Here is a 12,740-nt window from a genome sequence, read left to right as displayed (position 1 = left end):
ACTTCTTTTATTTTCATAGATAACTGTAAGTCCATACTTTATCCCTTTAAGTTGCCCAGATTATTAATTTTTAAGAACTGCTAAGTGTGATAGAGTTATTCATTTAAAAAAATTTAAAGACTATGTAAAGAATACTTACTTCAGATCGTTAGGCCAGTTCAGAATTTAATCAAATTTCTCGAAATTATTTTAATTAGATATTGGGACGCTAGAGTTTAATAATACAGGTCTTCAAATTATTGTTTTGGAAGAAGAGGATAATATGATATATGTAGGGTTATGATGACTATATAATGGAATTTACATCATTATAGTATGTTATGTTTAGGTATATGAATGTGAAAGTGTTCTGGAAAAAACATGTGATTAAAGTATAAAATAATAGAACAGCTCTAAACAAAGTGAAAATGGGTTATTAGCAGAGCTACACAATTGCATTGCCTGGTTAGACAACAGTACTTCGTTCCTGATATTTGCCTTTTCTGGGTCATTGGAGCAGTGGGTCTGCTCACAGGCTTCACGTGGTTCATGTGCTTTGTGCTCTTGCAGTGGCTCAGTGACCTTCTCTGATTGTTAGTGTTGATGATAGTCTCCAACAGTTAGGAGAAAGGAGGTTGGAGAACTTCAAAGAGGGAGAGAGGCAGGCACCTCTGAGTTTCATTAGTGGAAGGAGGCTGTCCTTATCAGTTACTGCTGTAGAAGTGAGAGGGACAGTCATATTGGAGTAGGAGAGAGACACGGGACTGAGGCTGCACAGCATGGCCTGGTAGAAAAAGTGGGACACCAGGAGTCTGGGAACCAGGCTCAGGCTCAGGAATCCTGTCCGTGTGTGACCTTATTTCTATCACAGTCTGTCAAGGAACTCTTTTTTTGGGGGGGGGGGTGGAGGGGAGGGATCTATGAAGTTAGGATAAGAGAGTTTCGGTGACGAGGATTGTTTTGAGATTCACGTGACACATGAAAGTACTTTGAAAATCTCACGCATTCTTTAAATGTATGATATTGAAGAATAGGATGCCCTTTGAAAAAATGATACGTACCAGTTATTTTATATTTGTACTGTAGTAGGCCAGCAGGTTGCTTTTTTATTTTTATCGAGGGGAAAAAAATGCATGTATACAGGTTTTTTTTTTAAAAATCATATTACCGACGGGCTTATAAGACAAATACCAGTCCCCTAACCAGCCTCTGCCACCCAGGCCCCTTTATTTCCTTTGGAGTTTGTCTTCATATTTCTTTTCTTTTTATTGTGGTATGAACACTTAACATGAGATCTACCCTCTTAAATTTGTCAGTGTACAATGCGTTATTGTTGCCTGCAGGGACCATGTTGTACAGCAGATCCCTGGAGCTTCCCCATCTTGCTTAAGTGAAGCCGTGTGCCCACTGATAGTAACTCCCCACGTTCCTCTCCCCGCCAGCCCCGGCAACCACCATTCCACTCTTTGATTCTATGAGTTTGACTATTTTAGATACCTCAGATATGTGGAATCACGCAGTGTTTGTTTTTCTGTGGTCCTTCACATTACTATCAGATGTAACCCACTCTGTATCCCTCCCCATCTCTCCCGTGCTTCTACTTGAGCTTTCCCCTTACTATTTACATTATTGTGACTATGTCAGTATTTTTCATTGATGAACCAAGTAATATAGTATGGCCATGTCTCCTGTCTCACATACTTTTCCCTCTGAGGTTAATGATCCCTCCTTTTTCGTCTGTTGAACTTTCTATGTATTTATGACTGATCATTTCCCTCCTTCCCATGGCTTCTCAGGACCATCTTCCCGAGGGGGAGACCTTCAGGAGGTTTTCAGCACCAGGATCTAATCTGGGCTAATGCCCTCCAGGCTCTCTGTGGCTTCCTTCCGGGCTCTCCCTCACTGCCCTCCTGGGCCCCTTTCCCTCCTCACTGTGGCCCTGTTTCCTGCGTCCCACCTGTTCCCCCTCTTGGATATTTTCTCCTTTAGGTGGAGCGCACTCTTAACGAGCTTCCTGAGAGGGGGTACACGGGACGACAGTTTTTTGAGACCTTGCTTGTCTAAAATGTCTTTATTCTCACTCTTTATTCTAAATTGAATTATAGTTGGTTTACAATGCTGTGCCAATCTCTGCTGTACAGCAGTGACTCATTTATACACAAAGAGACATTCTTTTTTTATATTCTTTTCCATTATGGTTTATCACATGATACTGAATATAGTTCCCTGTGCTCTACAGTAGGACCTTGTTGTTTATCCATCCTATATATAATAGTTTACATCTGCTAACCCCAAACTCCCAGTCCTTCGCTCCCCTACCCCCTACCCTTTGGTAACCACAGGTCTGTTCTTTATGTCTGTGAGTCTGTTTCTGTTTTGTAGATAGGTTCATTTGTGCCATATTTCAGATTCCACATATAAGGGACATCATATGGTATTTGTGTTTCTCTTTCTGACTTGCTTCACTTAGTATGATAATCTCTGGTTGCATCCATGATGCTGCACATGGCATTATTTTGTTCTTTTTTAAGGCTGAGTTTATTCTCATTGTTGATTGATAGTGTGGGTAATGGAATTTTAGTTTGGAAACAGTTTTCTCTCAGAATTTGAAAGCATTACCTCCATGACCTTCTTTTTAGTATTGCTTTAGAGAAGTTCAGTGCCATTTTTTGATCCTTTGTGTGGGACCTTGATTTCCTCTGTGGAAACTCTGAGGATCATCTCTTTGGCACCAATGTTCTGAAGTTTCACCAGGATGTGTGGTTCTTTATTTATCATGCTCGATGCCTGGTGGGCCCTTTAGATGTAAAAATCTGTTGCCTTCAGTTCTAGGAAATTTTCTTGTCTATTTCCTTGAAAATTGCCTCCCCTCCATCTTTTCGTTGTAAAACAACTACTGATTATATTTTGGATCTCCTAGATCAACCCTCTGTAACTTTATTTCCCCTGTATTTCATTTCTTTTTATTTTTTTGTTTTGCTTTCTGACAGGTTTCCTCAAGAATTTGTTTCATTTTTAAATCGGTATGTGTTTCACTTTTTTATGTGATGGGTGAAAATGTCATAATATGAAATTTAAAAAAAGAGTAGAAAATATGAATATCCAATGATCTTAACCATGCATAAAAATAGAACTGCATAAAAATAGCATAATGTTTAACAGTGGTTGTAATCTCTGCACATGGATATAATGGATGGCTACTCTTCTTATCTTTATATTTTCCAAATATTTTATAAAGCACATTTTCTTTTATAATCAAGGAGGAGTTTAAAAATATTAAGCCATTTTGATGCATCTTGTACTCCTAATACGGATAGTATGGCAAAAATATACAACATTAGCATTCATATTTAATTGAATTGGTGGTGTTTTGGTAAAATCAATATTCAGTGTTCACCTATATCGTCAAAATAAATATGAAAAAGAAATATTTTTAATTTAAATCTTAAATATGAGTTGCACAGTACAGATACTAAAGTTTCCTAAAACAGCACAAAGATACTTTCAGTTGGAAGAAAAGGATTAACTCAAGTCCTCTTTGAAAGTGATTTTTTTTTAGAAAATATGGTTTGAACAGATTTTTGTCAAATCTTTGTCTCATTCATGTACAGAAACATATATACTTAATAAGTATATTAACAAGAATGTGGGTTTCATTGTTTTGAAGTTAACATTATCTATGCCATGGAAAGAGTTATGGTTTAATGAAGAGAGAGGGTCTTGAGAGTCAGAAGACCTTGATTCCACTCCTGGTTGGACACTTACTTGCTGTATGACCTTGGCAAGTGTCTTAGTGACCCTCTGCCTTGGTCTGGTTTTCTGTGAAATGGCAGTAACATCTGCTTCACAGAGTTAGATGACAATGTACTTAAAGCATCTGGCAGAGTAGTGGTTGAATAAATGTTGGGATTTTTCCCTTTCCCCAAGAAAAGTGAAACATTAACTAGTGTACAGGTTAATAACAGGCTTGGGGATTTTCTCATTTGTAGCTTTAAAAAAGGAGGACCAACCAAGAAAAATCTTGATCTAGTAAAGAAAAATGCCAAGTGGGTGCTTGATTTCTGTAAATAAACCAGAATTTCCCCATTCTACGTACTTTTTCAAACTCTGATTAGGATAAAAAGTAAAAAACTATTTTTTTCTTTTTGGAATCTCAATTGTAGGCACTATTTCTTTGAGTTTCATGGGCCAGTAGTGTTAGAGATCAAATTCTTTAAAATAAGCTACTCTTTTGCGATGGATGGGCTTAGAAACAATATAGCATGAGGAAAGGACCTTGAAGAAAAGTGTGACTGCTTAATTCAGATCTCTTGTCAAACGTTTTACCTTTTTTAAAAAACAGCTTTGTTGAGATATATTTCCCGTATTATACAATTGACCTGGTTAAAATGTACAATGTGGCAGTTTTTCGGTACATTCAGAGTTGTGCAACCGTCACTACAATCTAATACGTTTTTATTATCCCAAAAAGAAACCCTGTGTCCTGAGTCATCACCCCCCAGTTCTCCAGCCCCTGGAAATCACTGACCTATTTTCTGTCTATGGATTTGCCTATTCTGGAAACTTCATATAAATAGGACCGCACAGTGTATGATCCTTTGTGATGGGCTTCTTTCCACACTTTACCTGTTAGTACTGTGTTTGGAGAACAAGTTGAGGCTGCCAGAGGTGCTCAAGGTTTTGTTTCCTCTCAGTTGTCAGTGGATAATGCCAGATATTGAACTTTAAAAGGACTTTTAAACTTACAGCAAAAAAAATGCAACAATTTTCAGGGAGTTTTGTTTCAGATGTTTTGATGCACTGTTTAAACATGATGCTACTTAAATTTTTTTATAGTTTTATTAACATAATAGAAGCTCCACATATTCAAAAAGTAAAATCTGGCGAGTTTGGATATCTGTATAAACCTGCAAAATGATCACCATGATCAAGAAAATGAACATATCTGTCATCTCTAAAAGTGTCCTTGTGTCCACAGTAATCCACATCTGATTCTCCCCCACCTGAATCCCAGGCTGTTACGGACCCACCCTGGAGATATTGTGGGTTCAGTTCCAGACCACTGCAAGAAAGCCAGTCATACCAATTTTTTGGTTTCTCAGTGCATATGAAAGTTATGTTTGCCTAATTAAAAATACTTTATTGCTAAAACATGCTAACCATCATCTGACAATGCAAGGTTGCCACAAACCTTCAATTTGTAAAAAAAACAAACAAAAAACAAACCAAAAAAACACCGCAGTATCTGTGAAGCACAATAAAACAAGGTTATGTCTGTACCTTTTTTTTTTTTTTTTTGCGGTACGCGGGCCTCTCACTGTTGTGGCCTCTCCCGCTGCGGAGCAAGGCTCCGGACGCGCAGGCTCAGCGGCCATGGCTCACGGGCCTAGCCGCTCCGCGGCATATGGGATCTTCCCAGACCGGGGCACGAACCCGTGCCCCCTGCATCGGCAGGCGGACTCTCAACCACTGTGCCACCAGGGAAGCCCTGTACTTGTGTTTTTTAAAAATATGTATTAAATGAGAATACTTGGGTGTAAGGTGGTGTGAGGCAGAATGTGTGGAGGCAGGCGGCGTGCCCTCGTGTGAATGCTATAACTTCTGTTTTTTTGTCTGTAAAATGGAGAGAGTTAATAACACCTACCTCCAGCATTGTGGTATTAAATGAAAAAAGTTTTATGAAGCAGTTAGCACAGTTTCTAGCACATGGTAAGCACTCCACGCATGTGTTTTGTGTTATACGAAAGTACTTGATACATTGGATAATGCTGCGTCGTCATCATCACGTGCCTCGTATGGAGCCTAACGCATGCTAGGGACTCAGCTGATACGCATTCCCTCTCCTTTCTTCCATAATTCTTGATAAGCACACCGTATGGCATTTGTTCACCAACCCTAACTACCAGCTTTGAGAACCGGGTTGAAAAATTCATTCACTCATCCATTCAACAAATTTTATCGTGCATGCCGTGTATTAGTCATTGAAGCAGGCACTGTGAATGATTCCAAGTTGAATAAGACACGGGCTGCATCCTGTGTACAGTTAACCAGGGTAAAGAGCAGAACACCCATGGTGTGCAAACAGGTGGCATGGGAGTGGAGAGGGAGAGTGAGCAATGCCGGCTGTGGAGACTCAGGGATGGCTCCGTGAAGGGCGTGCGATTTGATTAAGGTCTTGAAGGGATGAGAGAGAGAAGGAAGAGGGTCAGTGTCGTGCTGGCCTCCCAAGCTCAGGCTGGGAGCGAGGTGCAGTCCCAGTGTTGGGGGGAATACAGAGCCGTGTGCAGGAACTGAGTGAAACAGCTGGAAAGGAGGAGCGGCAGTCCACCAACAGGCTTACCACTGGGCTAAGGAGGTAAGACGTGCTTTGTCAAACAGTACAGAACCAGTGATGATTTTTCAGCAGGGGAGAGAGCTACTCCATAAGAAAAGTGTTTGAGGTGGCTCTAGTGTGTGGAATGAGTTGAAGGAAGATGGCTGAGCCATCAGGAGGACTTGAACATGCCTGGATGTGAGTTAGGATCTTAACTCGGATCTTAACTCTTAACTATGAGTAAGGCAACAAGTAAATATGTAAGGGATCGATAGGGGTGGTGCCTGATTGCTTGTCGGGGTTGGGGTGTGCTTCCTTCTTCTTTTGCATTACTTGCAGAGGGCTTACTGTGTGCCAGCCTCTCCTAATTCAGCCCCCAGTAATGACATGTAGGTGCAATTATTATACCCATTTTTCAGATGAGGAAACTAAGGCTTAGGCTGGCTAAGAGCTATCTTGTCATTCTCCACCTTCTGGGCCCACTTCCTGTTTGGACCAGCTCAGTGACCTCTCAGTTTCCCTTCACCTGCATCTCCCCCATCTGCCCTTTGCTGTCTCCTTTGTCCAGCTCTTTGTCTCTCCTGGCAGCTCTTGTGACACACCCCAGGTCATCATTTAAACTTGAAAAGTGGTTTCTCTAAACATGAATTGGGTCATGTCTTTGTTTTTTCTTTTCTTATCGATGCTTCCTCACTGTCTCTGGGTGAAGCGTGGGATTCAAGGCTTTTACTGGGTTCTGATCCTATAAGATTTCAGTTTGTCTTCTGCCCCCTGAATGCCACATTCCTACTTGGCTCTGTGCCTTTGCTTCGGCATTTTCTCCACCTGAAATGCCCTTCCCCCTTTTCTCTGCATCAGGAACTTCTCACCATTCTTCAGGAATGCACACAAGTTACTGTGTCTGTAATGCCTTCCGCAGCTGGGCTCTTCATTCCTTCTTACTGGGCTACAGCATGCCTTGTATTTTATTTATTCAGTACCATGCCTTTTTCAAAACTGATTTGCAGCAGCTTGTAAAAAGACATGTAGCAGTAAAAAACCAGATGGATAAACATACAAGAGCAAATGGACAATTAGGGTAGAAAAATAAAGCCAAGAAAGGTTAGCATAGAAATCTGTTCCATTGTTCCCTGCAATGTGCCCTGCCCTGTTCCCTTCTGCATATAGGCTGTAGGAGTCTTCAGCTTTTACTCTGAACTTTCTGTCAAAGCAAAAGTCAAAGCAGGATTGTCAGTTTTCCCAATGGTAGTCAAAGGAGTAAAGCCAATTGCTCTGCAGAAGAGCTTTTCCTGTTACAGGGAATCGAGAGCAGTGTTTCTGGGGTGTGTGTGGGAAGGTGGGGTTGGTGTGCGCTGGTACCCAGTCATCAAGACAGCCAGCCCCACGGTACATGCTCGGCAAGTTTCACAAGGAAGAGACCTCCATGCAGCTGTATGGCCTAACACCAAAGCACAGTTTATGAAAGTTTTATAAAAGCCAGGACTGTGATGCTAGAACACAGCTTCTTGTTGGTCCAGCTTAATCCAAGGATAAAATGAAGAATAATAAACAAAGGAATAATGCTTAACACATTATGTTGTAGTTATTGTTTCACACCTGTTTGCCCCCAAAAGCGATCATCTTCTCATGGGCAGGGACCGTGTTCCGCGTTGGTTTGATCAGTGGTAGAAAACCTCAGAGGTAAGCGGTGAGGAGAACCATCTATGCCCCTGACTTACCCAGCAGCCATCACAGCACTCTGCTCTGAATTCTGTGTACTCAGGAAGTCAGGTTCACGTGAGATCCACGATCTACACATATGTGGTCTAAAGTTTTCTTTACTGTTTCTAGGGGCTGACCTCCTGAGGCAGTTTTCAGTAGCGAATGCACCAGCTGAGTAAACAGCAGTAGCAAAGGGACTGCATCTCGGTTGGTCTACTTCTGGCACTTACAGAAGAGGGCCTTTAAAAATATTTCGTAAAGTCAGCAGTACTCAAAGTTTTAAGTTTAATTTTCCCTTTGTTGGTTGCATTTGGGAGTAACATCTTACATCACTATATAGTGATTATTGAGTCAGATTCAGAAAGAAGTATGCACTTTCAAGAAAAAAGCAAAAATAACAGATTTATCAAATGACTTCAGTTCTCCCCAAATAACCCTTCTCTCTGTAATTTAAGTCAAAAATGTATTTATGATGACACATAATACTTTTTTTTTTTAATAGCTGCTTTTCTTTCTTTCTTCATATATGTAGGAGCTTGATAAAGAACTCCCAGTGCTTAAGCCGTATTTTATCGATGACCCTGAAGAAGCTGGAGTGAAGGAAGCTGGCTTAAGAGTCACGTGGCTGGGACACGCGACAGTGATGGTGGAAATGGATGAGCTCATCTTGCTCACGGATCCTGTCTTTAGCGCCCGGGCCTCCCCGTCGCAGCGCGTGGGTCCCAAGCGGTTCCGGCGTCCCCCTTGCACCGTCGGTGAACTGCCCCAGATAGACGCGGTCCTCATCAGCCACAACCACTACGACCACCTGGACTACAGTTCTGTCACTGCTCTGAACGAGCGATTTGGTAACGAGCTGAGGTGGTTTGTGCCTTTGGGGCTCCTGGACTGGATGCAGAAATGTGGCTGTGAGAATGTGATCGAGCTGGACTGGTGGGAGGAGAACTGCGTCCCCGGACACGATAAGGTGACGTTTGTGTTCACACCTTCCCAGCACTGGTGTAAAAGGACTCTGACGGATGACAACAGGGTTCTCTGGGGCAGCTGGTCTGTCTTGGGGCCTTGGAACCGCTTTTTTTTCGCAGGAGACACTGGTTATTGCTCTGCTTTTGAAGAGATAGGAAAAAGATTTGGACCTTTTGACCTCGCAGCTATTCCCATTGGAGCGTATGAACCAAGGTATGTAGATGTCTAAAGCAAGCATTCCTGCTACATGATAAATTAACTGGACTCCGAGTAATCTGTGGTTTTAATGGTGGACTTTGTTATACATTGGGTGGGGGGTTGGTGGGCCAGAGTCAGTTAAAATTTTTCTTTGAATTTTAAAATGCTTTAATTACAGTGATATCAGTTAAATAATTGTAGTTACTGAAATTATATTACCAAGAAAAAAGGACGACGGTTTAAAGAATTACTCTGCCTAGCCCGAAGTTCATGTACTATTCCGACTAAAGTTAAACCTGTCGGCCAGTACTCAAACCTGACTCTTGGTCTTTCTTTCACGTGGAGGATACTCTCCGTGAGTGGAATGCACCCATGCCCTGTCCTGTGTTTAGTGGAGAAAAAGGGCTTGGCCTATAGCATCAGTCCCTTGTGACGGTCTTACTGCAGGCAGCACTGAGGTTAGTCTGCTGAAGACATTGCTGCACTACTTACCACTTGCCCTGCAACCTCTCTGTACTGATTGCCTGTCTTCAGAGCACAGAGCAGATAAAGGTCACACGAGCATTTGAGACGCAGGAGACCCATCCGCTGCCTGTGTTTTCCTTAATATTGCCTATTTAAGGAAAAAGTGATTTTCAAGAATTCAGTTAGATTTCAGTCAACTCTGGTTGATATGTACAAGTTAAGAGAAAATAAACACTAAAAGTAGCAAAGTAGGGGCTAATTTAAAAAATGTTTTATTTTCTGAAGTGCATGTACAGACTCATACAGAATGGTATGTAGGATGGCATTTTATTTAGGTGATCCTACAAACAGAACACTGATACATAGATGAATTGAGCAAATCTGATCATTGGTTTCCATCAGATTGTTATACTTTTCATTAACTTTTTAAGTTCACCAAAACCGTTTCATTGCTAAGTATATTAATGCTTATTTCTCCCTTTTTTCTAGTTTCTTCATTTAAGGGACTAGATATTTTTACCTTACTAAAAAATTATTATAAGCCAATAGTAGTGCTTGAATTTCACATAATTCTAATTCTGAATTCTAATGAAACCTCTTAAAACATCAGTCAACCTGTTTACAAATCAATTTTATATGGTATTGATCCTTATTCAATATATGTTCTTAGTATATTAGAATACTTCTTATACTTGTGAAAATAAAATTTTCATATGTAGAAATATACAGACTTGTCATATACAGGTGATGATAAAATATGTACAGCCGAAGTACACAAATGCACTCACATAATTCCCCCTTGTTTCTTGCACTGCAGCTGTCTTGTCACTAAGATGGGAGAAGGATGGGGAGGACAGTATTTGCTCTAAAGAATTAAATTGGCAGTAGCCTCTACTCTGTATTCCAGTTCTCTAGTCAGTTCTAAAGTTTTATTTTTATTTTTAGTTTTTTTGGCCATGCTGCATGGCACGTGGGATCTTAGTTCTCTGACTGGGGATCGAACCCATGCTCTGTGCATTGGAAGCCTGGAGTCTTAACCACTGGACCACCAGGGAAGCCCCAGTACTAAAGTTTTAGAAATGTTGTTATCAACAAAACTTCAGAGTAGTCTATAAATGTAAGATGATCACACCCAAAACGATTTTCAATAATCTGCTTAGAATGTTTTCACCCTTACTTTTGGGATCTCCTGTCATCGGGCATTCTATCCAAGTCGGTTAGGATTTTGACTTTTTATTTTAATTTGTTTACCAGAGTAAACATTTTAAATGTATTTCAGACATGAAAAGGAATATGTCTATCCCTTTGATTTGAAGTAGGAGTTTTTAAAAAATCAATAGAGAGAAACAGCCAAAACTGTTTTCATCTTGCCCTGAATTCTAAGTGTCAGGAGATAAAGCAGAACAAGTGCTTCTCTAATCTCTTGTTGAGAACACAGTGGCTTTGTTTTGGGGCTCCCATCAGGCCCGGCAACTCCTAACAGTAAATAACAACCCTTGTGCTGTGCAGATGGATGAACTTTTCCATGACGTGTTCTACAAAGTGCAGCAGCCCCCTGCTCAATCCAGATCCCTTAATCTTCACTGCAGTGTTCATTGCCAGTAGCAGACCCAGGATATAAATAATGTGAAGACACTGTTGTTTTACCTCTTCTAAACTGCTGGCTGGGGGGGCTTCCCTGGTGGCACAGTGGTTAAGGATCCGCCTGCCAATGTAGGGGACACGGGTTTGAGCCCTGGTCCAGGAAGATCCCACATGCCGCGTAGCAACTAAGCCCGTGCGCCACAACTACTGAGCCTGTGCTCTAGAGCCCGCGAGCCACAACTACTGAAGCCTGCGTGCCACAGCTACTGAAGTCCACGCGCCTAGAGCCTGCGCTCTGCAACAAGAAGCCACCACAATGAAGCCTGCGCACTGCAACGAAGAGCAGCCCCTGCTCGATGCAGCTAGGGAAAGCCGGTGGGCAGCAACAAAGACCCAACACAGCCAAAAATAAATAAATAAAATAAATTTATAAAAATAAATAAACTGCTGGCTGGGCAAGCAAAGGATATGCCTGTATGTAGTACATTTTACTTTTGTATCAGAAATAATGCTCCTGAAAGTGTTGGCTTTGTCAACTCTCTACTCTTTTGGAAGAATTCTATGAAGTAGCTGCTGTACTTCATGCTTTGAATAAATTTTGTCTTGTTTAATCCTCACAATAACCTTGTGAAGTGGGCATAGTTTCTATTTCACGGACTAGGAAATGGCAGCTGGAGAAACTGAAGCAGCTCCAAAGGCATTCCCAGGAATTGGTAGAGCTGGGATTCACGCCCAGGCCCCCTGCCTCCAGAGCCGTCTCTTCCCAGGCATGAGGCAGCCTTTCACATTGCTAAACTCTATTTAGTCTCCCTGATGTACCCTTTCTTCTTGCCAAACCAAACACCTCATTCATCAGTTGTATGGTATTTAAATAAAATCCTTGAATAGAAACTGGATTTTTTTTGCTCCTGATCTTACAAATTATACACTAATTTTTGTTTCCTTTTCACTTTAGCACGTTAATAAAAAAATTGTTTCAGCAAGGTTATTTGCAACTGGAGTTTTGATTTCTAGTTCTTTGCCCATTATTCCGTTTCTTTCATTCATACCAGGACTGCAAAATATCTGCTTTTTAAAGTAAGAAGAAGATACCTTCAGAATAAATCATCAGTGAAATAAAAATGCATGTGAAACAAAATCCTACTGTTCAAAGGGAGGTTTTGCTTGAGACTTATCTACTGTTATAGCAGTTTGTAGAAGAAAGATTCTTATTTTTTTCCGGCAGAAAAGTGGACTGAAGGGAGATGGTTTTGCCTACTGTGATTCACTCCTGTGCAGAATGTTAAAGGTTGATTACATGAAGCAGTAATTAGAATTTATTGTATACTTAAAAGCCCAGATTTAATACATTACTGTGTTTTATCAGGTGGTTTATGAAGTACCAGCATGTAGACCCAGAAGAGGCTGTAAAGATTCACATTGATGTGCAGACAAAGAGATCTGTGGCAATTCACTGGGGAACTTTTGCCTTAGCGAATGAGGTGAGTGTGACTGTGGTAACAATAACTCGTGACGTGTCTGACCGATGATAGGA

The 12,740-nt window shown here is 41.1% G+C and overlaps 1 protein-coding gene across 3 annotated transcripts in view; it reads left to right on the top strand.

Annotated features, from left to right (window-relative positions):
* Positions 1–12,740, top strand: part of NAPEPLD (N-acyl phosphatidylethanolamine phospholipase D) — a 51,512-nt gene that overhangs the window by 28,865 nt on the left and 9,907 nt on the right. For all 3 annotated transcript variants that reach the window (XR_002642133.3, XM_022554447.3, XM_022554448.3), the window contains exons 3-4: positions 8,526–9,172; positions 12,573–12,687. Coding sequence is in view for 2 of the 3 variants with exons in the window: in XM_022554447.3 (XP_022410155.2) it covers positions 8,526–9,172; positions 12,573–12,687 (762 nt within the window). In the remaining variant the exon portion in view is untranslated. The remainder of the gene's footprint in view (positions 1–8,525; positions 9,173–12,572; positions 12,688–12,740) is intronic.

This window comes from Delphinapterus leucas, chromosome 9, assembly GCF_059928025.1.
Source record: "Delphinapterus leucas isolate spDelLeu-1000000601 "Yukka" chromosome 9, BTC_Dleu_Yukka2, whole genome shotgun sequence".
Classification (NCBI taxonomy): domain Eukaryota; kingdom Metazoa; phylum Chordata; class Mammalia; order Artiodactyla; family Monodontidae; genus Delphinapterus; species Delphinapterus leucas.
This window is presented reverse-complemented; position numbering and strand designations above follow the sequence as displayed.